The sequence below is a fragment of the Vipera ursinii genome, assembly GCF_947247035.1.
Source record: "Vipera ursinii genome assembly, chromosome: 1".
NCBI lineage: Eukaryota > Metazoa > Chordata > Lepidosauria > Squamata > Viperidae > Vipera > Vipera ursinii.
The window spans coordinates 35,668,674-35,693,311 of NC_139512.1; the positions used below are offsets into that span (position 1 = coordinate 35,668,674).

The following is a 24,638-nucleotide window of genomic DNA, read 5'->3' on the forward strand; positions in this document are numbered from 1 at the left end:
TTTCTCATTAGCCAGTCCTCTTCCTCGGAAAACTCCAAGATAAAAGCCCTTAGTTAGCTCTCTCCGGGCTAGTTAACTTCATGGGGTGAGGTTAATTCTTCTTAAAGAGGAATTCAGCCAAATCTATCTCAAAAGCTTTGTTACCAGTTGGTTGTGGTCAACTGTATGTATGTGTTCTGATGCAGCAGGGACCTCAGATGCTCATGTGGCTAGAAGCCCTCTCAGTTCAAAAACTCTTGGTGAGGGAACCCAGTTTCCCAGAAAAGTGAGTGCCCAGTAGAAGTGCCTCCTGATTATAATATTAAAAGTAAGTAGAGGCAGGGCTCACAATTTGACTCAGGCTAATTGATTAATCTTTTTCCCCTCTAAATAGAATCCAAAGTACTCAGAAAAAGTGTCTACTCCTATCCCATTCATCCACAGAAGTCTTCCCTTCTAATTTCCATTCAACCTAACTTACTTCTTTCTCTCCTTGATGTTTAACAGCGGAGGCACAAGCAACATCCAAAAGGAACTTTTCTCTTCTCCATGGAGTCCTGATTAGCAGGTGCTTATCAATAGGACCATATCATTTAACAGTTCATAGGTTGTGTGTATGTGTGTACAGATTTTCAATCTGACAATGTGAGGAGATTTTCTTAATCTACAAAAGAAATTGCCAGGTTGAACCCAATGGAAAAATAGAGGATGCAATTGCTTTTTAAATGTATGAAGTTGCTAAGTGGCCTCCTTCACCTTTAACTTTTTAAAAATGTTATCATCTTGCTGAAAGTATACCATATTCTTTGCAAACTAAAGGCTTCTCCTGCATCTCCTGAAATAGCAAAGTGACCAAATGACATCCTATCTGAAAAGAACTTGTATTCAACAAAGTAGCACCTTTTGTAGTCATGCTGTCAAGTTTCCGACAGAATGAGCTTTTCAAAGGACTCTGCTAACATCGAATGTTTTTGCTTTGACACATGCCATTGAAGAAAAATAAAACTTATCTTGTACACTTTAGAAAGGTGGATCAACCCATGTCTGATCCCCTTGAAGTATTTCCCAATTTGATTATTCTATGGCCTAATGTTCACAATACTCTAAGCCAGACATGTCAAACACAAGGCCCGAGGGACGGATCCGGCCCGCAAAGTGGTTTCATGTGGCCCGCGAAGCCATCCTGGAAACAGCGAGGGAACGGCCCCCACTGCTTTGGCCCTGGCCCAGAGACCCTCCTCCTGCCAGAGACCCTCAGATCTGTCCCACTCCTGCCCAGGACCCCATAGGCACCCTTGATGCGAACGATGTAGAGCTGGCCACGCCCACCCAGTAGGCCATACGCACTCTAGCCACGCCCACCCAGTAGGCCATGCCCACCCTGGCCACACCCACCCAGCCCCCTGAGGGCAACCGCAATGCTGATGCGGCCCTCAATGAAATTGAGTTTGACACCCCTGCTCTAAGCTATGAGGTAGTTGGTTGTATTTTGGCTTGGGTGATCAGTAAATCTAGTTGTATGGTTTCTATACAATAGTTTAGGACAATATGGTGTGCAAGCTCAGCCACATACTGTATGTTTTATTCTAGGGATTTCAACCAGTGGTATGGGTACCACCTGTGGTACATTGGCACCTGGTAGGTGGTACGTGACCATCCTAGAAAAGTGATAACGGGGGAGGGGAATGAGCTGAACCGGTGGCAGCACCGCAGAAGCCTGAGTGAAAGATGGCTGGAGCTGCAGGGCTGTCAGGGCTCAGCGGAAGCGCCAGGATCAACGCTTCTTTGGGGCTGTCAGGGCTTACTGGAAGCGCCAGGATCAACGCCAGGCTCCCACTGGAGCTCGGCACTAATCCTAGTGCTTCTGCTGAGCCCTAAAGGTGGAAAGCAGCACTGATCCTGGTGCTTCTGCTGAGCCCAGAAGAAGTGCCGATTAGCTGGAATGTTGCAGCATCTCCAGGGTCTTGTGATTTACATTCAGATGTTTGGCAACTGATTCATATTTATGATGGTCACAGTGTCCCAGGGTCATGCGAAGTGACCAAAACCTGCTGCAACCACCCAGCAGACATGGGGAATAAAAACCAAACAACCCCACCAGCCCACCCTCACTGCCAATCCTCAACAGAAATGCTCACAACAATGGAAACCTCGGACAGGAGGAAGAATGCCACTGGTTGGGCAGGCAGGCTTGGGGGGCACTTTTTTCAGTGCCATTGTAACTTCAAAAAGTCCTTTTTTGGGGGGTCATCAAGTTTTTGACACCTTGCTAGGCGACTGGTGGTACTCGGATATTGCCATATCCTAAAAGTGGTACAATGTGTGAAAAGGTTGAAAAGCCCTGTTTTATTCAATAAGGTAAGCCATGAGTAAAGAAATCATATAGAAGCAAAATTTTAGAACTTGTAAATCCCAGTGGATATTTTGAGGGAGGTTAGTTTGAGCAACATATGGAGTTCAAGAACTTTTCTAACTTCTCTAGTAAATTGCATGAAATTCTGCCGTCTGCTCCAGTATTGCTTGCAAACCATGCCCATAGGCTGGAGGAGTACAGATACCCTTAGATTTTTAAGATGCACCAGCCTTTACCAGGTGCTGCATATTAAAACAAATTATAATGCTATTTAGATAAAAGCACCTTTGTCTATATAATCACAAAAATATTTTATGGTTCAAATTTCAGACATTGAAGATCTTACTCACAATCTTTTTTAGCCATGAATCTCATAGTTATATTTTATTCTCTTTTTAATGCCCAATTCTACTTAATGTGTATTTTAATGGCTATGAGGGAAAGATTCTTGGAGGATCTATGGTTGCTAGGAAACTGTTGCCTCAGTTGTGCAGATATTCTACACTGCACATATTATTCTGCATCAGATTTTATTGTGGTTTGGAAATGGAGGTTGGTTTTACATTTTTTCTAAGGAGATGTTGGATAGTTTTTACAACACAGATTGTTTACAATAGAAATGTCTGAAATGTCACCATTATGCAAATCTAGTGTCACTGTTTTATAATCCCGAACTAATACTGTTCATCTGACTGAGCTAAATCTTCAAAACTTAAAGCGATGTGATCCCAGGGGCAAAAATAGATGGGGAAGGGAAGACTGGGCAAGGACATGGGAGGTGATTGCATAAAAGAAGTACATTGAAGTGGTCTGGTCCCAGGGAGCGAAGGGGTGAGAAAACTGCTGAATAACTATAGAAAGGAAGAGTGAATGAATTAAGGGGAAGAATCAGATAGAAAGACTGAGGTTGGAGTTAATGAGATCTTCAAAAAGAGAGAGTGAGAACAACAAAAGGAAATGTGTAAACTGGTATGTTAGCATGACACAAATAAGGATCATTTGTAAAGATAGAATGGGACAGATGTAGAGTGAATGATGTTCATATACATGCTTGTCATTTTCCTTTTTTCCTCCTATTTGTAATTTATTTTGTTTCTACTTTTTCCTCCTTTTTTCACTTTGCATAATATTGCATACCTTGAACTATACCTCTGTGGATATATATGTGTGTATATACATTTTCCCAGATGTTCATTGGCCTGCCCAAGGGCTCATTTTGACGGATATTAAGTACATTCCAATGTACTTAATATCCATCTAATGTCCAAAAAACATAAAACAGTTCAACTTTGCAATTAAACTTATTGAATCAAAGTATATTGGACTGCAACAATTACTCAAGAGCTATAGCAAAAGGGCAGGGGTACAGTCAGCAGATTTTCACTCTTTGTGCTATGCATCAAGTTTCAGCTAACCTTGGAAGCAAATAAACCCTAATCCTCTGAGTGTGTCATGGAGAATTATTCATGACTCTACTTGGCCAGCTCAATATGTTTTAGTTTAATTAATCTTTAAAGCAACATCTTGGTATTATCAGAAGCTAGCATCTTGTAAGTTGTTTCATCCACATTAACAAATTCAATATTGGTCAACTTTGTTCTTCAGGGACCCTCAATAATCCCTAAACAAACAAATGTGGCTTATTGCTAAAGCTTAAGTAAAAAGTTTGCAAAATCCTATTCAGAAGATGAAAACAAGAATCAGGAACCAAAACAAACTCCATAGGTTTGGCCTATTTATACAATTCTACAATATGGGTGTAAAAGATATCCTTTTATTCATTTAAAAAAATATTCATAATTTTTGTGCTTTCAAAAATAGCTGAGTGATTGGAACATTTTCTGTTTTTCTGCTTATGGTCTTTGTAGAGGCAAGGATGGTAGGGAGAGATGAAGCAAATTGTTGTATGCATTTTACAGGGCCATTGTGGATGACATCCTTACTTGCCATTTCTAACCTATTGTTAAAAGAGCCAGTTTGGCGTAGTGATTAAGGCATCAGACTAAAAACCAGAAGACTGTGAGTTCTAGTTCCATCTTAAGCACATAGCCAGCTGGCTTACTTTGGGCCAGTCACTTTCTGTCAGCCTTAGGAAGGAGGCAATGACAAAGCACTTCCAGTGTTGAGTTCCGGGTTTAGTGACCATGATCTAGACCATGGGTCTTCAAACTTGGCCCTTTTATGACTTGTGGACTTCAACTTCCAGAATTCCTCAGCCAGGCACATTGGCTGAGGAATTCTGGGAGTTGAAGTCCACAAGTCATAAAAGGGCCAAGTTTGAAGACCTCTGATCTAGACAACAGATTTTCTGCTATTTCACTAGCATTTTCAGAGGCAATGTGTAATCCAGACCACAGGCAACTGGGTTTTTATTTTTATAGCCAGGTATGCTGTCTATAAGTACCCTTTGAAAATCTTGCCAAGAAAACTGCAGGGATTTTTCTGGGCAACTGGCAGGAGTTAAAACTAGTAATAATCTACTGTTACTATTCCTTACCATGTTTTCATGAGCCATTTAGGGATGGGGAAGAGGGATAATCACTTAATGCTTTCTTTTCTTGACCTTTTGTAAGTATAATTTATTTCATGAGTATATATTATGCTTGAAAGCTATTTATCAGTTTCAATGTTGATGTTCCAAGATTGAAGTGTGCTTCTTTTTGAAATGTGTGTTTTTGACTCAGCTGCTTTGAGGGCTTTTTTTAAATAAGAAGAGAGATTAGATTAGATTAGATTAGATTAGATTAGATTAGATTAGATTAGATTAGATTAGATTTTGACTTTTTTCATTATAGTTAGTTTAAATGCATTCTAAATGAGAGCCAGTTTGAATTCTAGCCCCGCCTTGGGCACAAAGTGAACTAGGTAATCTCAGGCCAGTCACTTTCTCTCAGCCCTAGGAGGAAAGCAATGGAAAACCATTTTTGAAAAAAGACTTATCCAGGCTGCCTCCAAGAATCTCACACAATTGAATGGAAGGGGAAATAACATTCTAAATATACCCTAAAATCACATGGCAATGGAGAAGACTTCTGAGCTGGTTTTCCTGTATTGCATAATAAATTTGTTTAAGATTCTTCAGGGAAACTGGACAATGGTAGAGCATGGGTTCCTTGACCTTATTTGCCAAAATAAAGGTGCTACTATAACATTATGTTTTTACAGTATTTTCACCCTACATTGGAACATAAGAGAGAGCCATATATTGGAAGAATGGCCATGTAGTTCATTATTGACCAGTGATAGAGATTGTGGCAGATGCTGATACTGATTGGTAGAAGATTGGTGCAGAGGCTTTCAGGAAGCTTTATTCATGCTCAGCATGGGAGTGTCTTCAAAGTATGTTTCTATCAAAGAATGCTGGTTTTCCCTCACGGGGTCACTCATATGGTTCAAATACACGTCCATATCACTTGATGCCTTATCAATAGATTGTACAACATTTGGCTGCTGAATATATGAGTGAAGTCACCTGCTAGTTTGGACTTATTGAATCATAAAATAAGTAAATTTTACCAGTTACTTAAATCTCTGGAAGTTCAATGCCACTCTGCAGTGAAAAAATGCCACATTTTTGCATTTGGAAGCTACAGCTGGTAGAGAGTGCGTGGGCAGTTCTTGGGGCACCAAGAATGGCCCATATAACTCCACTGCTACATGAGCTGCATTGGTTGCCAGTCTGTTTCCAGGTACAATTCAAGGTTTTCATAATCACCTTTAAAGTCCTTCATGGCATTGGTCCAGGCTACTTGAGGAACTATCTTATCCTACTGGATTTGGCCCGTCACATTTGTGCCATCAGAGAAGGCATGCAGTGGGCCCTGTTGACCCGGGTATTCTGGCTGGGGGGTCAGGAGAAGGGTCTTCTCTGCTGTTGTACCTGCCCTCTGGAACATCTCCCCCTCCCCCCCGATGTGAGATTGGTCCCAACCTCCTGATCTTCTGCAAGAGCCTCTGTCAATTGGTTTGGGGTTCCAATGGGGGAGCATCACAGTGGTTGATTAACAACATATCCCACTACTCTCCATCCTGCTCCTGCCCTCTCCATCTTTTCATTGGGCCACTGTATTTGGCTGTATGTAGTGCTTTATTAGGGACACGGTGGCTCAGTGGGTTAGGACGCTGAGCTTGTCGATCAGATGGTCGGCAGTTTGGCAGGTCGAATCCCGAGTGCTGCATAACAGAGTGAGCGCCTGTTACTCGTCCCAGCTTCTGCCAACCTAGCAGTTCAAAAGCACGTAAAAATGCAGGTAGAAAAATAGGGACCACTACAGTGGGAAGGTAACAGCGTTCCGTGCACCTTTGGTGTCTAGTCATGCCAGCCACATGACCACGGAGATGTCCTTGGACAAGCGCTGGCTCTTCGGCTTTGAAACGGAGATGAGCACCGTCCCCTAGAGTTGGAAACGACTAGCACGCATGTGCGGGGGAACCTTTACCTTTTAGTGCTTTATTTAAATTTTTATCTTTGCACAGTTTTTATTTTTTATGATTGTAAACTGCCCAGAGTTACCCCGAGCTAAGATGGGCGGCCAATAAATTTTCTAGATAAATAAATTTGGATCCCCCCCATTTTTATGTTCAGGCTAACACTGAAGTTTAAAAGGAACAGAAACAATGATTAAGTTCTAATTAGGTGGGAGAGTGTCACAGCATTCTTATATGGAATTGCCTCCATCGAGCTCAGTGGTGCCTTCTAGTTAGTGTGTTCATTTAATGGGTAACATATATTGAATTTAGCCAATGATCTTTGGCCGATTGAAATGTTAGCTTGTGCTTAGAAATGCAAACCTTGATGCAAAGTGTAACTGCTTGAAAGTAGCAGCATAAAGTACACACTGCATTTTCTTTTTTAAAATGTCTCTGTAGCCTCAGTTTGATTTATTTTGCCTGTTCCCTCTCTTTTGTTGTGCTAATGTATGAAAAACAGTAGTAAAACCCCAATTGTTATTGTCATTACTGCAGTCTTTTTTGACATTTATTCCAGTGCTCCCACCAATGATATAAGTGTTGCCCTTGCTCCAAAGTATTTATTTATTTAATTTATTTATTTTAATTCCATTTATATCCCGCCCTTCTCCGAAGACTTAGGGCGGCTTACAAGCTTAGCAGTAGCCTTCATTCTATGTATATGCCTGCTTGTTAGGGCTTTCACACACACCCCAAGCGGCATTATTACAAAGTCAGCTTAATTTCCCCCAACAATCTGGGTCCTCATTTTACCTACCTCGGAAGGATGGAAGGCTGAGTCAACCTTGAGCCTGGTGGGATGCGAACCTGCACTAATTGCAGGCAGCTGGTGTTACTTAAGGAGGCATTAGCCCACTGCTCCACCAAGTAAATTCTGTGCTCACGTACATTCCCTCTTCTCATGTCCTGCTGCCAAAACCATAGTTCCACATATGTAGTGGTGCGATTCAGCCAGTTCACACCACTTCGGCAGAACCGGTAGCTAATTTTTTGTTGCCCAGGCCCAGAATGGACTTCTGGAAGCAGCATCCACACAGAGAACCGGTTGTTCACATATTTGAATCCCAGCACTGCACATATGGCAATTTTTCAATTCCATTATGGCATTAAACTGAGATTTAAATTGCAGGTAAAACTTTTATAATTCTGATTTAACTGAGGACCAATGCAAGGTTTCCTGGTGAGCATGTTTTTTGTATTTTTTCCATAGCTCATCCTTCTGGCCCTTACATCACATGGGTTTGTACAAAGGTACATACTCTTCAGAGATACAAGCAGCATTGGCAACAGCCGGTGCTGCTGAATCATTGACAACTTCAACCTTAACCACCTTCTCATGCTTGCCTTGACAACTAGTCTGCTGAACTGCAATTGGATGAAACTCCTCTCTAAAAATAGCATCACATATTCACTGAGTGTTCCTTTGGCTTTGCCTCCCCCCCCCCTTTATGGGAATATGTGAAGAAAGGATGGAAAGTAATGGGAAAGAGGAGAAGATATGACACCTGTGAGGAGCCAATAATCATTTTAATAAATATGGGTTGTTTTTGAGAAGAAATCTCTAGAGTCATATTTCAATATCTGCTTTGCAATCTTAACAGTTACACATTTTGTGTGGGAGTTAGAATTGATTCTTACATTTATAGAGAATGACCTGGAGAGAAAACTGCTAAGCCACAGAGCAACCTGAATCAGGGTAGGGGATGAGGGGAGATGTAAGGAGATTTCTTTTATAACCCTTTGATGACACAAATATAAGTCAGGCCCAAGGCAGCCTTTAACTTGAGCTGCATTCATTGTGTTACTCTATTCCAGCACAGCTTCACAGTTCTGAAACAAAATATATTAGAAAGTGAACATTTTTAAAAAGAAATGAAGGGAAGGGAAATAATAATAATTTAAAAATAATAAAAGGGATTTCTGGTGAAATTTTTATGTATGCGAGCAATCCCCTCGATATCCATTCATTTCATCCAATATTTTGATTAGAAGCAATGATATAAATTTTGGAAATGGAAAGAACATAAAATGAGGTGGTGCTGTGCATCTAGCAAATTGTTTCTTTATATTAATCCTTCATTGAGTGTTTTTAAAGGTTACTTTATAACAAGGTAGTCCTTGCTGATTCAAATCCTCATCTTAGACAAAAAGCAGAATATAGAGAATATAGAATATAGTTTAAGGGATATTATCAGTTATATTCATCATTTACAGTCTGTAGCACAATCCTATCCATGTTATTAACTGGGGAGAATCAGCCTACAGTGTTCAAAGAGTCTTACTCCCTAGAAATTGTTTAAGGAACTCAGCCATAAATATCCCCAGATCTATGCCCAACAAGTGTGAGGAATAGTTCTAATCTAATTGTTCGTGTTGTGGCAAACAAGACATTTGTTTGAAATGAAAGCTTTCATCATCATGAGCTCATGATGGATGTAAATGAGCCTAGGTATCAGCTCAAATGTTAAGGTTAAACCACAATTCAGTTTGGTTGAGTAGAGGGATCTGAACTTACAAAAGAAAATCTTTCTGAAATAATTGAGAAAGCAGGGCTAGAATTCACAGACTCCCAGTTATTAGCCTCTTGCCTTAACCACTAAACCAACTTGGCTCTCTACTTAATTTATGTTTGATGTATTTTTATCATTTATCAGATGTGTGTACTGCCTAACTTCAAGATATGCTGGGAAGTCCACAAAGTGAAAATACAGGGAAAAAATAGCAATAAAGTAGTATAACAATAAACACAGAGGGGGAAAAAAGGTGGGAAAACCAGACAGCAAGTAAAACATAGACAATCCAACTCAGAAGGGACTGAAGTGGGCAAGCAGCCTAGTGTTTAAGGCTCCCAAAACACCAGAACAGTTGGAGCCATCCTGATCTTTGGAGGGAAGAGGGAATACCTCATTCCAAAGGGTAGCTGCTGCTATAAGTAGTAATATTTCATTCCTACCTTTATTTTTTAAAGTAATCCTATTATGGTTAGGGCTCAGATATCAATTTCTGGGGTCTATTTCTTCAGCTTTTTTCACAAAATTAGTCTATTCTCTTTTTCTTTTTTTATAATGCAGACATTTTAATATAACTTTCTCTGTTTAGCCATTATTACTTATGCACAGCTATAACTGTAGCTCTTCAGCTCAGCATTCTTAGAAACAAACCTTCAGCAAGTCTGCCTATTTGAGGGACATGCCACATTTTTAGTCCTGCTTAATAGGCCATCTCTGTCCTCTTGTCAGTTTTGTAAAATCCTATTTGCACAGTGCTTGCCAATCTTCCCATTTCTTAAAACCTAGTGACACTTTGATAAATCAGGATGACATCAAAAGATGAAAGGTCATATCTCAAGGATATAGGAAACTGTAAAAGAACAAATTCAAGATGTCCAGATCTGCTCTGCCTGAAATAAGTGCACCAAATGTCTAAATATAAACTTTTGTGCCTAAATGGCACGATGCAATTAAAAATAGCCCATATCCACAATATAAATGTAGTATCTATACATTATGTTGCACACCAGCAGACCTTATTTACAGTTTAAGCTTAATACTAAGTAGAACTATGTGCTAGTTTTTTTGATTATGTAATCTTCTGTCTTTCTGTTACTTCATCAGCCCATGTTATTCATAAATACTTTGCATCTTGTAAGGTTAAACTCAGCTGAGTTTACCGCAAATGAATTATTTCAAAAAGTGTGGCATTGTATTGTATTGTTCCCCATTATTTAACCCAATTAAATGTCTTAGCTTTTGTTCCATAAACAAAATTAATTGAATATCTACATAGATTAATATTTTAAATATATATGTGGAGGATTTATTTAGCCCCTGGTGGTGCAGTGGTTAGAATGCAATATTTTGCAGGCTAACTTTGCCTGCAGACTGGAGTTCAATCCTGACAAGACTCAAGGTTAACTCAATCTTCCACCCTTCCGAGCTCGGTAAAATGAGGACCCAGTTTGTAGGAGGCAATATGCTGACATTGTAAACTGATTAGAGAGTGCTGTAAAAGCACTATGGATCACTATCTAAATTCTAAGTGCTATTGCTATTTATATGATTTGTATAGTTGCCCATTTCACCGAATTACCCTAAGTTCTGGTTTTTCCTCTGATGATGAAATTGTATATTAATTTTTTGACATAAGTTGATCTTTTTGCACTATCTCCCAAGGTCTTTCCCACCATTACATTCCCACATACCTTTCTTTGTTTGTTTGCATCCCACCATCATTATTTTTTACAAGTAACCTAATTCAGCAAAGATATCCAATACACCTTTCTTCTCCTAAATGTCTGTGGAGATTCTCAGTCATCCAGGTCATAGTTGTCTGAAAGGTGCTTTTTCAAAAAGGCAACTGGACTGTTTTTTTTTTCCTTCAGGAAGAAGAAGAAGACCATCCAAGACAATCCATCATTTGTGATGGTGGGGAAATGGAAGTAATGACAGTTGAGACTGGATGGGGGGAGGGGAGGAATGGATGGAAGGTTCTGACAGGATGATGGGAGGGGAGATGGAATGATTGTATTTCTTTGCAGTCAGCTAGTTGTTATCCCACTTGGGGGCTCATCTATGCTCTCGGGATGACATGAATCAGAGTGCAAATGGTTGTGGAACCTTCTTAAGTTTAGAGTGTACAAGTACATTGTGTTGTGAAGTTTCTTGGATAGGAAGTGAAACGTCGTCTTCTTAAAGTAAAAAACAGTCCAGTTGCATTTTTGAAAAAGCACCTTTGAGACTTCCTCCTCCTTTAGATAGTCCTTGACTTGCGACCATAATTGAACCCAGCATTTATGTTGCTAAGTGAGACAGTTAAGTGTGTTCTCCCCATTTTATGACTTTTCTTGCCACAGTTGTTAAATGAATCCTTGCAGTTGTTAAATTAATAAGCAGGTTGCTTCCCCATTGGCTTTGCTTGTCAGAAGGTCACAAAAGGTGTTCACATTATCTGGAGACACTGCAACCATCATAAATATGAACCAGTTGCCAAGCATGCAAATTTTGGTCATGTGACCATGAGGATGTGCGAAGTCCGTAAGTGTGAAAAATGCTCATAGGTCACTATTTTCAATGACATTGTAACTTTGAACGGTCACTGTTGTAATTTGAGGACTACCTGTATTTTCCCTACTACAACAAGGTGAATTGGGCTGAGAGGGAGTGACTGGCTCAAGGTCACCCAGCTGGCTTTGATGGCTAAGGCGGAACTTGCTCTCTTGCTTTCTAGCCTGGTGCCTTAACCACTAGACTAGACCAAACTGGCTCGACCATTACATCTTATATGTGCTTCTAGGTCTTTCAAAATAAGATGGGCCAACCTTGCTGCATTTGGTGGCTCTCTGATTTATTTGTTTAAATGAGACCCTTGACTGTTGCCCTAAAACGTTGCCTTAATTGCATTTTGTACTTATCTGCTTTTTTTGTCCCAGGCCAGCAGCAAAACTAGGATTATGGTGACCTTGCGGCCTAAAATTGGTACAGTAAATCACATCATGTGCAGAATTGCTGTATGGCTCCAGGACCTGAAATATTAAAATAGGGATTTCTTCAAATTATGCAGACATGATATATACTATAGCTATGTTCTGCAAAACATGTGCCCTCAAATAATTCCCAGAGGATAGTCTGAAGGTATGCTTTGCTGAAGCTAAGCAGATCAGTATCTACTCAGCGTCTAAATACAAAATTACCTAGGAATACTGTACGGCCAAGAATTTAGAAAAGCCAAATCAGTAAAAATCAGATTCTTATATATTAGAACTTGTCTATTTCTGTGAAAAATCAAAGCTGATTTGCACATTCATGATAGACTTTCATCTGTAAATGAATCATCATAATATTTCTGTAACATGCTCATTAATGAAGCCATCCATCCATCTATCCATTCAGCCTTCTGTTAAGTCTAAATGTTTAAGTAACCAAGGGATGTCAGTGCAAATATGGAACTGATTCTGTGGACAACATATATTTGAAGCATTGTGGAAAATTCATCTAGAAATGGCTCTTGGCTTCCAGGTACCTCTAGATGTGTCCAACCTTAATTTTCACTTCAGTGGAGTACTCAGCTACTTATTGTGTAAACTGATGACATTGGAGAAAAAAACATTTGAATGGATATAAAAATCTCATTTACCCCATGCAGACTCCAGTCTCTACTACTAGCATTGAATGATGAATAAACATGTGTAAGCCAGTTTGCAACTGAATTATTTAGGCAATCCAGACTCCCAAGAACAATGGTTGATCCATTACATGTACCCTTATGAGCTATTACACAGTAACAAACCTTGGTGTGCTCCTTCATCAGTAGGTTTGGCCACTCAAAGCTACTGGGTGAATTGCTTAAGATCTATACTGTAGATCTATACTAACCAGCATTGTCATGTTAAGATTTGCACCTGTAACTTTTCTTCACAAGAAACTTTATGTCTAACCTTCTATGCTATTACCTAAGCCCCTTATGGAATAATGTGTTGGAGCACAATAAAATCTGATGCAGATGTCTTTGCAAAAGCTAAAACCAATGGAAACATGAGAGCTTCTTGGAAGGTGAACATTCATTCCAAACCACTTTTTTGACCCCCGCATGCCCACACAGACACACACAATAACTTTAAAAAATGACAGTGTGAATGGACATGGTCAAATGCTGCATAATACTTACCGACTGTGGATTTGACTAGTTCGTGTAATATTATCCCCATTTGGAAATTAGGCTTTCCTGAAGTCCTTGGGGTTCTTTGAGCTTGGTTGTTTGCTTGCAGACATTTTGTTACCCAACTAGGTAACAATTTCAGTGCTAGAACGAAGTGGGGTTTGGTCTCTGTTTATGTACATTAGCTTGTCCTGTCAGTGTTGTTTCCTCCTTGGTTGTTCCTTAATTAGGCTATTGTTTACTGTTAGAGTGAGAATAGCAAACCCCATTCTCTTTTAGCAGATGTTACCGAGTCGGGTAATGAAATGTCTGCAAGCAAACAATCAAGCTCACACAGCCCCAGGGACTCCACAGCTCAACCTACATATATTCCCTTTTATTGTTTTTTTTCCTGAAAAAAGCCATTACTGTGTTTCACCTTATGCAGAAACTAGTTATTCCAAGAATGGGTAGCACACAGCCCTAAGTTGTTGCTTTGTGACCCCTCTGATTGCTAAAAGGTAGTGCATAGTTATTGGGAGCTGTAGCCATCACTTGGTGGTGCTAAGTTGGTGAGTCCTAGCCTTATTGTATTGTGCTATATTATGTTGTAGATGATCAATTTGAAAAGAGTCTGGTTACATTCTAGTGTCAATTCCATTCTTCAGTCTGTTGTTCCCTGGTTGCCTTGTGTCGGGCAGACAATTATTCCTGTGGTTCCCCCTACCACCACCTCAACTCTTATTTATTAGGATGAAAGAGAATTTGCTTTAGAAATTTCATCCAGGGAAAAAGGGAATTTCAATGTGTAAATATCTATCGCTGCATAGTCATCTCTTCAGTGTTCAGCAGCCTCCCTGTCTAACTACACTTCCATCTGAAGGGTAGATGTCATTCCTCTCAAAGGACTTTTTTCAACAATAGTGCTACTGCCACTATTAAGAAGGGGTGCATTTCTTAAAAAGTTATTTTCTTAAAGGTATTTAAGGCATGTTCTTCTTCTCTTGGTAAGATTTGGACATTTTTCTATCTTCAAATTTGGTGAAGAGTTTTAAAAAGCCATTTGTGGCCACCTCTAGTTGCATTCCTGCCTGCTCACTAGTTCAGTGGTCTAGAAGCAAATCCCAAGAGATGTTGGATGGGGCAGCCAGGTAGTATGCTAATTATTAGGAGAGTACGAAGTTAGGAAGGATTACTTTGCATCACTAATGCTTTACACAAAGCAACCCTTTGAAGCTGCTTTGTAAAAGCATGGTAAAACTGCAGAAGGAATTAATTTGTGTTGCTTCTCACACCTCCCTTCCAGTAGGGAGGAATTTGTGTAGGGTCAGCACATTTGCAGAGGTCTCTTACAGCTACAAGAATCTGATAGGGCAAATCATGTCCTTACTGCACAATGAGGAGGCAAACCTCTGCCAACTTGCACAAATCTATTAGTTATACATATAGCTAGGTTACATTACTATGCTGGATTTCCTTTGAAGATTGCTCCACTTCCAGTAAGGCCCATTCATCAACAGTGGGTCCACCATAGTGTGCATTGTAGTAGTAACCTCTCATTCCCTTGACATAACCCATAAAATACTTGCCAAAAAGGTTGGCCACAACTGTAAAATAATTTTCCTATTTCCCTATACACCTCTTATCTTCTTTCTTGTTCTTTCCCTGCAGCTGTACGAAGCATGCACAGACATAGGAATGTGCACTGATGCAGATGGGAACCTAAATTTGATCTCCTATGTTTGTGTAAAACATAGGAGATGTGGGCTGATTCAGGAAATTGCACCAGCATATGCTAGTTGCTTGGGAAACACAAGGCCATATTCATAGCCATAGGGGTGGGGATGGGAGGTAGAGGAGAGATAGCATTCCAGTTGTAAAGCACAAATGCCAACTGTTACTCTTGAGATTTAGAGTAATGAGGCACACCTATTGGTGTGACATTTCGATAGGTTGTTTATTCTTGCACACCAAACAATATGAGAAAATAGGGGAGGTAGATCAATAGACTTTCCATGGGTTTCACTAGAACTGCCAAGGCAACAATGGTTTGGGGAAATGATTTCACATAATATAGAAATTGTAAAGTGAATGGATCATGGGAGAACAGGAATGATTTGGGGATCTGTTCTCACTGGGAAAAAACAAAATGCTGCCACAGGGAAGTTCATTTCCTACTTTAATTCGTCTTACCTCTCTCATCTAAGCCCTTTCTGTTGTACAGACTACGGTACATAAAATCAGAGCACCTAAAGTAAGGGATCTTTTTACTTTCTGGAACGAAGCTTAAGGGGAGCCCAAGATACTTTTGGAAAAATGTGTGTTGATAAGCTTGCTTTGTGATGTTTACTCTCTTAATTCACAAAACTGGGACGAAAGGTTCTGGATGTAATATGCAGATGGATAGTGGCATTTCCTCTCGCCGCAGACCAGAGTCCCGCTCTATGGCTTCATCGGGAAGCAACGGGTTAATTAGGAGGCTTCCCGTTGTCCCGATTCCGTACACCGCCACAACCCGGCGCCTTCCCGGCGTCCCGGACTACATCTCCCATCATCCCCGGCCGAAGCGTGGCCTGCGCCGGTCAGGGCTGTGGGGAGTTTTGGTCCAGCACACCTGGAAGGTGGCAGGTTAGGAGCAGGCTGCGGGAGGCAAAGAGCCGGACGGCTGCGGGATGCGAAACATGAAGCGAAAGGGTTGCGTGTGCCTCGCTCTCTCTCTCCTCCCCGGCTCTGCGGGGAACGGGCGGAACCGCTGGGTGAAGAGAGGCTTCCTCCTAGCCATGTCCGTGGGCTGCAAGCCGGAGAAGAGGAAGAAGGAGAGGGGGAGGCTCAGGCTAACGGCGCGCCCCGAAACTTTCCCCGAGGTGTGTGGTCCAAGCCTGGGCAGGGAGGCGGCTGGTGCAGCGGGGTGCCGGCGTTGCAAAGCGGGAAGGAAAGCGGTAGAGAAGGAATGGGGGTGGGGGAGAGAGAGAGAGAAATGCATGCAGAGAGCTGTTAATTTTAAAGGCACTGAATTACGGGGGCGGGAGGCGGGGGAGGGGGGGGGAAAGAACCGCTGATCATTGAAACTCTCCGCCCGAGTTTCAAGGCTTATGCGCACTCCATCTGTCGAGATCTTTGGAAACGTGACGATTAAAAGACACGCGCGCGCGCGCGCCCGCCCGCAAGAGTCCATGCCAAACATCTCCGGTTTCCAACGAAGCTGAACCGTTGGATGGTTCCAGCCGGCAGCCTCACTGGCTCTACCGCGTCCCTCCCTGCCTCCGTCCTTCCTTTCCTCCCCCTTCTCCTTCTCCTCCTCCTGCCGCTGCTGCTGCTGCTGCTCGGGTCTGCCCCTGCGATTTCAAGTTTCTCTCTCCTGGCACCCGAGCGGCACAGTAACCTGTTACTGGCAGCCGGTTCCCTCTCTTCCTGCCTCTCCTCGGCGCTCCACATTGAGTCATTCCATGCCTGCCCAGGCCTCCTGGGTGGCCGGCGTCTTTTCTGCAGCCTGCTGCGTTCTGCTGGAGTTTCAGTCTCTCAGCCCGTGCGTGTGTGTGTCTGTCTCTGTGTTCGTGTTGATGCTCACTCCAAGACGTAGCCTTCGTTCGCAGTGGGCTTGGGAGTCACTGGCCGGCAGCAGCAGTCCTTGGGGTATATAGCCTGAACTATGCATTAATCTGCCCCCGGGAACTCTTCGCTCCCTTGCCATTCACTTGCTCCTTGTTTGATTTCTTATAGGCCTCTGCGGCAGAGATGGAGAAAATAAGGTAAGCCAACTATCTCCCCACTCCACACACACACACACACACATATACACGTTTCTTTCTTTGAAGTCAGTCTTTGGGTGTATGAGAGAACCTTTCTCTTGTCAGTAAGCATTGGTGCTCTCTGCCATGCACTGCATCTCCTGCTTTGATGTACCAGAGGAGCAAATGGGATGCAGGGAATGAGTGAGGAGCCACTTCATATTTTTTTTTTGCTGCTGCTGCTGTTGAATGTATTTCTGCAAACATAATTGCAAAAGGAGCATCTCTGCCTCTCTGCAGGCTGAAATGTTTCTGTTCCAAGATGTGAGGAACACTTGTTTAAACAAATGCAGTAGCCGCCACCACCACCACTTCTCAGTTTGGCTACAAGAGCCTGCGTTCCCTGTTCAGTGAGAAAAGCCAGATCAATAATGCCCAGGAAAGGGATGGGCTGCAGGGGTGGGTGGGGGTGGGGGGAGGGAGTGTGTGTGTGGGGGGGTAAAGCTACCAGTAATATTCATTCATCTTTTTAAAAAAAATCTTTGCATCAAATCATCTAATTGCTAATGTTCATTTCAGTGTAAATGTTGCAGCACTAATATCTGATTTTATGTTTTATGTTTTTTGAGTGATGGCAATCTCTCTTTTTTTTAAAAAAAAATGCTGTTTTCTCTGTGTTCAAAATGCTGTCTGCCTGTGGAAGTTTCTTCTGGATGTCACTCCCTCCTTTAAGTCAAGGAGGAGATGACAATTGGAAGAAGACAAGTGTTCCAGTTCATGTCTTGACTGCTAAGTCTGCTTTGGAAATTTCTTGTATGTCTTGCAGTAACTAATTCACCTTAGATAAAGGCCATAAGACCTTGTTAAATTGTTGTCAGCTCTAGCAAGGTGTTTTAAATATATATAAGCAATCCTGTCTACGCTTACTAGGGAGGAAGCCCCACTGAACACTACATGATTTATATTGGAGTAAACTAGTTTCGTGATGTGAACAACAAAGTGGAATTTATAATTTATTTTGTTTAAATAATTAACATTGAGGGTTATTTTCTAGGATTCTGGTTTACTAGCTTTATTTCTTCCAATTTTTAGCATTGTAGGCAGCATATCCAATGGTTTTGGATTTTTCAGTATTGAAAGGGTTTCCATTAAGCTGGCCAACCTTCTAAACAAAAGACAGCCGAAGTCAATTAAGAGCTGAGTTCTGGAAGAATGTGAATGATTCTGTTTTTGAGAATTTAGCTTGAAAAAAATGGACTAGTTTATTTTTATGTGATTGGAGGAAAATGCCATAGTGGAACATTTAAAGGATTTTAGAGTAGTTGTGTGTGAAGTTCATTCACTATTCTTTTGAGCCATAGAAATTGAAGATTGGCATTTCTTAAGTTGATGGAAAATGTCTCGGTGAATATTCATTAGAGGACTTTAAGGGAATCAGTAAATATATTGCAGTATGATTTGTCATGATATCCCTAAACGTTAATTACTTGTACCAATAACAACTTTGTCAATATTTTTGAGTAAATTACTGTATGTGGTCCAACACTGAATTATGAAAAATGAAAGGATTTGAAAGGAATGAGCTAAATGATATTTTTCAAGGATGTCAGTACAAAGGATTTAAGTCATAATTACTAAGCTAGAAATGTTTTTGAAATAAATAGATTCTTGTCTCCATAGTCATGATTTTTGTGGGTATTTTGTTAAAACAGTCTATAACAGTATAAACCATAGGAAGGCCTAGATCTTCAGTACTTGTATGTTTTCTCATATCCCAGTAATTGAGAACACAAATATGCCTTTTGGGATGATAGAAGGGGCTGCCCTTAAAATCCTGCACTTGTTTTGGGGGTGTTACCTTGGTTGCATGTAAGTTCTACTGGGAATTGTTCCTCTCAAACACAAGCTGGCAGTCTGCTTCTGGATATACAAAGACATTCACCTCTCTCTTGGCTTTCCAGCTAACTTTTCGAATCCCTGCTGAGAATACTTTGCCTTTGGCGCTGTCTCACCAAACAGAGGGGGGCATGGATATATCCTAGGCTTATGATGATGTTTGGATTACCATTTGTTTGTTTTAGCAATGAGCTTCCATTTACAACGCCTTAGCACTTTCTCATTTCCAGCTAGGTTATCAGTAAAAGTGTGCTAATGCTAAAAATGAAGAGAAATGCTATTGTTTAAGTTCACACATGTGGCTTTTCTGTCTGTTGGAGAACATCAAATAAAGATGAAAGAATCCTGAATGGGGCATTTAAAAGGAAATGTGACAGCTGTTCAAGTAAGAATCATGTAGGCATCCTTCACCTTCTTGTTTTTCTCTCATTTTCCATCTACCTGTGCCCTTTGTTTGAAAAGCATCAGAAAAGTAAGTTTATAGCTATGCATGTTTTTCCCCAGAGATCTCTCTTGCAAGACTGATCCCCCACCTTGTAGGATAACAAGAAATAAATCAATCTATCTATCTATCTATCTATCTATCTATCTATCTATCTATCTATCTATCTATCTATCTATCTATCTTAGAATTTTCTGCCAACAAAAAGGTCCTAGAAATCTGATAGATGATTTCTCCAGAGGAAAGAGGAATTTTCCAGCCCTTTCCCAAAATCAGGGCTTCTCCCTAGCAGTGACTGCAACTCAATGCTCCTGAAAAGCTCAATGCAAGGAGATCTTGCCAGTATCCCCCCCTGGGATTTAACTAAAGTGGGAAGCCAGGCAGGTTTCAAGCCACTGGAGAAAGAATTGTACAATGAAGACAGGATAGTTGCACACTTTCTTTGGATACCTTGTAATTAAATTGGTGCAAGAATACCACACACCGTTTATGAAAACTTGTCTCAAATTTATCTTCTCAAAAGTCTGAAGCAACTTCCTTTTTCACCAAATTGAATGAGAATTGTAAATGATAAAAGGAATGATAAGTTTCTTTGCCTTGCACTAATATATATTTAAACATTCAATAATAGATGTCTAAACACAGCAGTGGCTTCCCCCCCCCCACTATGATGGTTGATAAGATTAATTATCAGCAAAGCCCCAAAAGGTTTTGGTAAAGATTTTTCTCTTTGGTTTGGTGGAAGCACTTCCTTTTGAATCATTAAAGCAATCTCACCTTTTAACGGCTGGTGAGGCTGCTTCAGAAGCTGTTCCTTATTGTTTGCACTTGGACATGGATGCATGGACACTTGATTTTTTTTTCTCCCCAGACGAGCAGAGACTAACAGGAACTTTTTCTGAAGCAGTTGCATGAGCCTAGAAAATGATGCATCTTCTTTAATAGTTAAGAAAACCAGTCTCTGATAAATCCTAGGGCAGTCTGAAGCTCCTCTTTTGAAGATTTGTACAGCTCTGCCTTTAACCCTTACACTGAACTGCTTTTTTTGTTCTTATTCAGCATCACAAACTGTTACTACTTTTTTTTTAGTAAATTAGTTAAATGTTTATCCCTTCCAAATCAGTAATCATCCATTGAGCATGAAGATTTCACGGTTTAGTGTTTAATAAGTCAAGGCAATTAAGAAAACAAGTGAGGGCAGTATAAATGACATTTTTTCCAAGGAGTAATCACTTCAGAAGTAAACATTGTTTGCAATGGCATTCTCTCAGGCATATCAACTCAAAAGTAAATCAGATTGAACTGAGTAACATAGATAAATATTTGTGGGATTGCAAGCTGAGATAATCAGGCTCCATTCTACCAAAGGGCCTGAACATCTCCATAAAATGTCAGGGAAGGCCTTGATTCTCAGATTTCATGGGAACAGGAACAATGTTTGTGCCCAGCCTCTGAGATCTTAGCATAATTCTGTATAGCAAGCATTCTTGGCCAGAAGCAGTCCTTTGATTCTATAATATACCCATGTAAAACAAACTTTTTTTTCTTTTTTTGGGGGGGGGGGGGGAAATCATCCAGAACATAGTTTTAGGCCAAAATAGGTTAGTATTGGCAAAACAATGCCTGAATTAAGATGCTTAGATTTCAGCTTTTTTATTCCACCTATGTATTTATTTTGTGCAGTCCTGGATACAGGTAGTCCTTGACTTACAACAGTTCATTTAGTGATCATTCAAAGTTACAATGGCACTGAGAAAAGTGACAGGACCATTTTTCACATTTATGACCGTTGCAGCATTCCCATGGTTACATGATCAAAATTCAGACACTTGGCAACTGACTGATATTTATGATAGTTGCAGTGTCCCAGGGTCATATGATCACCTTTTGTGACTTCTGACAAGCAAAGTGAATGGAGAAGTCAGATTCACTTAACAACCCTGTTATTAACTTAAGAACTGCAGTGATTCACTTAACGACTGTGTCAGGAAAGGCCACATAAAATCTTTGTGACTAGAAGACCTCACTTTTTTCAGTGTCATTGTAACTTCAAATGCTTGCTAAATGAATGATTGCAAATCAAGAACGACCTGTACTTTGGCAAATATACTGTATTAACCATTCTAACTTTAAGCTACATTTTTGCTTGCTGGAGATCCCAAAATACTTTAATAAAATAGTGGCCTGTAGGAGTAGATAACTTTCTCCTAACTCAAGAGCTGAGATGGCCACTATTTCCTCTGAAACCTGCGACCATTTTTATGCAAATGGAGTAGAGGTTGCTTTAAGACTTTCAGAGAAAGAAATTGGGTCTTCAGTCCCCTAGTTTATGCCTAGTGATATATGTAAAAGATAAGAGGGCTGTTGCTGTTTCCTTGCACTGCTCACCTTTCTCTTCTTCCCAGTAGTTATTTCCTCCTCTTCCACCAAACCAATATGAGAAGAAGGCAATGCACTTTTTTCATTTGAAAAAAGAGAGGGAAGGGTAGCTTTTAAAATAGAAAGAGAATGGAAACCAAAGATTGCGTTGTATAGTTAGTTGTCCCTACCATCTATTCCTTGTTTTGCTTCTTTTTGGGTGATTCATTAAAAAGCCAGTTATGTTCCTAAAGGTGACATGCACCAATTTTTAGTAAAAGGCTAACAAAATTTTACACTAATGTTTTTCTAGGAGTAACAGCTACCATGTTACTGGGTTTTTTGTGGCAACATTTCAATTGGCAAACCTGGAAGAAAGACATTTCTTAACTTTATCATCCCAGAATCCTAAGCAATGTCCTTTTAGTAGAGAAGAATCTCAAAAGTTGAAGAATTGAGCCAGAACTTTGAACCTACAAAACTCAGCATGTTTTTATTTATTTATTTATTTTAATTCCATTTATATCCTGCCCTTCTCTGAAGACTGAGGGCGGCTTACATGCTTAGAAATATTCAGAAAAATTATCCCAAACCCAAGCATTCAGGACCTGTGTCATTGTCAAAGAATATTCTTGAAGTTACAAGATGTTAGAAGTTATGTTTGAATCAAAATTCTTTTCTCTATCTGAGATAAGATCATCTCTTTTTGATTGCATAAGCAAGTGCTTTGTGTCTGCGCAGAAATAGATACAGAGCTGTACAACATTGAAGTGAGATCAAATAGACATTGTTATGTGCTTTTTATGGAAAACAGGATTGTTTAAAATTAAGTCAGGTGGTAACATGTCTTCATACAATTAAAAGCAACTGTCATCTAAAATAAAATTGAAATGTTTGTGTAAAAATAAGCATGACAGTACCTCGTCAGAGATTGACTACCATTTGATAGGCAATACATGCCTAATGTTTTATGCATTTCCTTTCAGAAGATTGGAAATGCATACTCTATAATGTACAAATAAATATGAAATATATGCCAATTATGTTGGGTCTGATAGGTAAATGTGAATTAGTGACACAGAATAACTTCATTATAAGATCATTGCTATGTGGTCAGTATATCAGAAAGTTCATATATTCTACAAAACCAAAAAAGTCTATTATATTTCATTTAACTAAATTAATTTTGTACCTGTACCCGCACTTTAGAAAAGTGCAGAAGTGAAAGGTGTAGTTTAACTTTTAAATTTGCTGCATTTTTCTTCCTCCCCAAATCTGCAATCTATCCTAAAGCTTTTTCTTAAAACAAGTATAGTTAAGCCATACTGTGAGATGAAAGTCACAAAAGTAAACCAACTTTGCTTTAAATTCATTGAAGTGACTTTTGTACCTGATAAATCTTTGTACCAAATCTAAACCTGCAACTTAGCTGTTGTTTCCTTTTGCTTTTGAAGTATTTATGTAATAGGATCATCTGGCTAACCTGCTGAAGGCAAATTCTACCATTTTGCATGTAGCTGAAAACTCTCTTTGTTAGCATGCAAATGTTGTCCATTTTAGAAATGCATTAGATGTTCTTTCTTAGTGTATACAGAAAGAGAATGTATTGCCATGAAAAAGTAGGTACAGGTAGTTCTTGCTTAATGACCAGTTGTTTAGTGGCCATTCAAAGTTTTGACTGACCTCTCCATAGCTACTTAGAACCCGATTTCAAAGATACAATGGCCACACACAAACATGTCCCATAATTACATGATCACATTGTGGGCATGTGGCAGTTTGGCGTCCATATACAGATGTTTGCAGTGTCCTGACATTTGGTGTGTTTGCCAATTGCAGAAAACAGGTTTGCTAAATGACCGTGGCATTTGCATAACAACTGTGATGTTCGCTTAATAACCATTTCACAATGGGTTATAAAATCAGTTACAGTCACATGGTGATCCGCTTAATGACTGTCACAATGTAATTATGGACTCGATTACGGTCATAAGTTGAAGACTACCTGTACATGTACCATATGGGGAAGAACCATGTTCCAATGATAGAACATTTTTATGAAAAAGCCTCTGTGATCATTCTCAGTTACATAAACTATCACTAACTCCTTCAGTGTGTACCCTCTAGATCAATGTTCTTAACTTTGGCAACTGTATGATGTATGTACTTCAGCTCCCAGAGTTCCTCAGTCAGCATGCCTGGGCTGTAAAAATAGATGCTGCCTTCTGTGTTTCTATTGGTTTTGAAAACCAGGCTGTTATCTGGAGATGGATGGATCTTTAGGGTACCTTTTTTTGGTTTTATGAACTACTTTATCACCTGAAGTTTATTAAGCTCATCCTTATGATTGGTTGTTGGTAGAGATATTGGTTGTATATTTAATTCCATTTTTAATTATCTTGTTTTTTTAATGTTGGATACTTTGTAATTAGAAAAGTAGTTGAAAAATATTTTGAATGAATAAATAATCACCAGCCATTAGAGTATATTGAAGCATTTTATACCACTTCTAACTACTTCTCAATTCTCATTCTCTGCAGTTTTTCAAATCCTAAATCTGAAAAACATTTCACAGTGAAAGCCAGATAAAAACAATCCATTAAAATAAATTGCAAGAGTTGAAAGCCAGGGAATGTCCATAAAAAATATACCTTTAGAGATGAGAATTATAGTCCAACATACTCTATCTGAAAAGCATTAGGTTGGTTAAGACATTTGCACTAAATTTTAAAGAACAGTCATGATAGACAATGCTTCAATGATTCAAAAATGATCCTTT

General features: G+C 39.9%; 1 protein-coding gene across 1 annotated transcript in view; it reads left to right on the forward strand.

Annotated features, from left to right (window-relative positions):
* Positions 1 to 16,215: 16,215 nt before the first annotated feature.
* BEGAIN (brain enriched guanylate kinase associated) overlaps positions 16,216 to 24,638 on the forward strand; it is a gene marked incomplete at both ends in the record, with an annotated part of 188,722 nt that continues 180,299 nt past the window's right edge. The window contains 2 exons of the mRNA XM_083349077.1: positions 16,216 to 16,299; positions 17,156 to 17,184. Coding sequence (XP_083205203.1) covers positions 16,216 to 16,299; positions 17,156 to 17,184 — 113 coding nt within the window. The remainder of the gene's footprint in view (positions 16,300 to 17,155; positions 17,185 to 24,638) is intronic.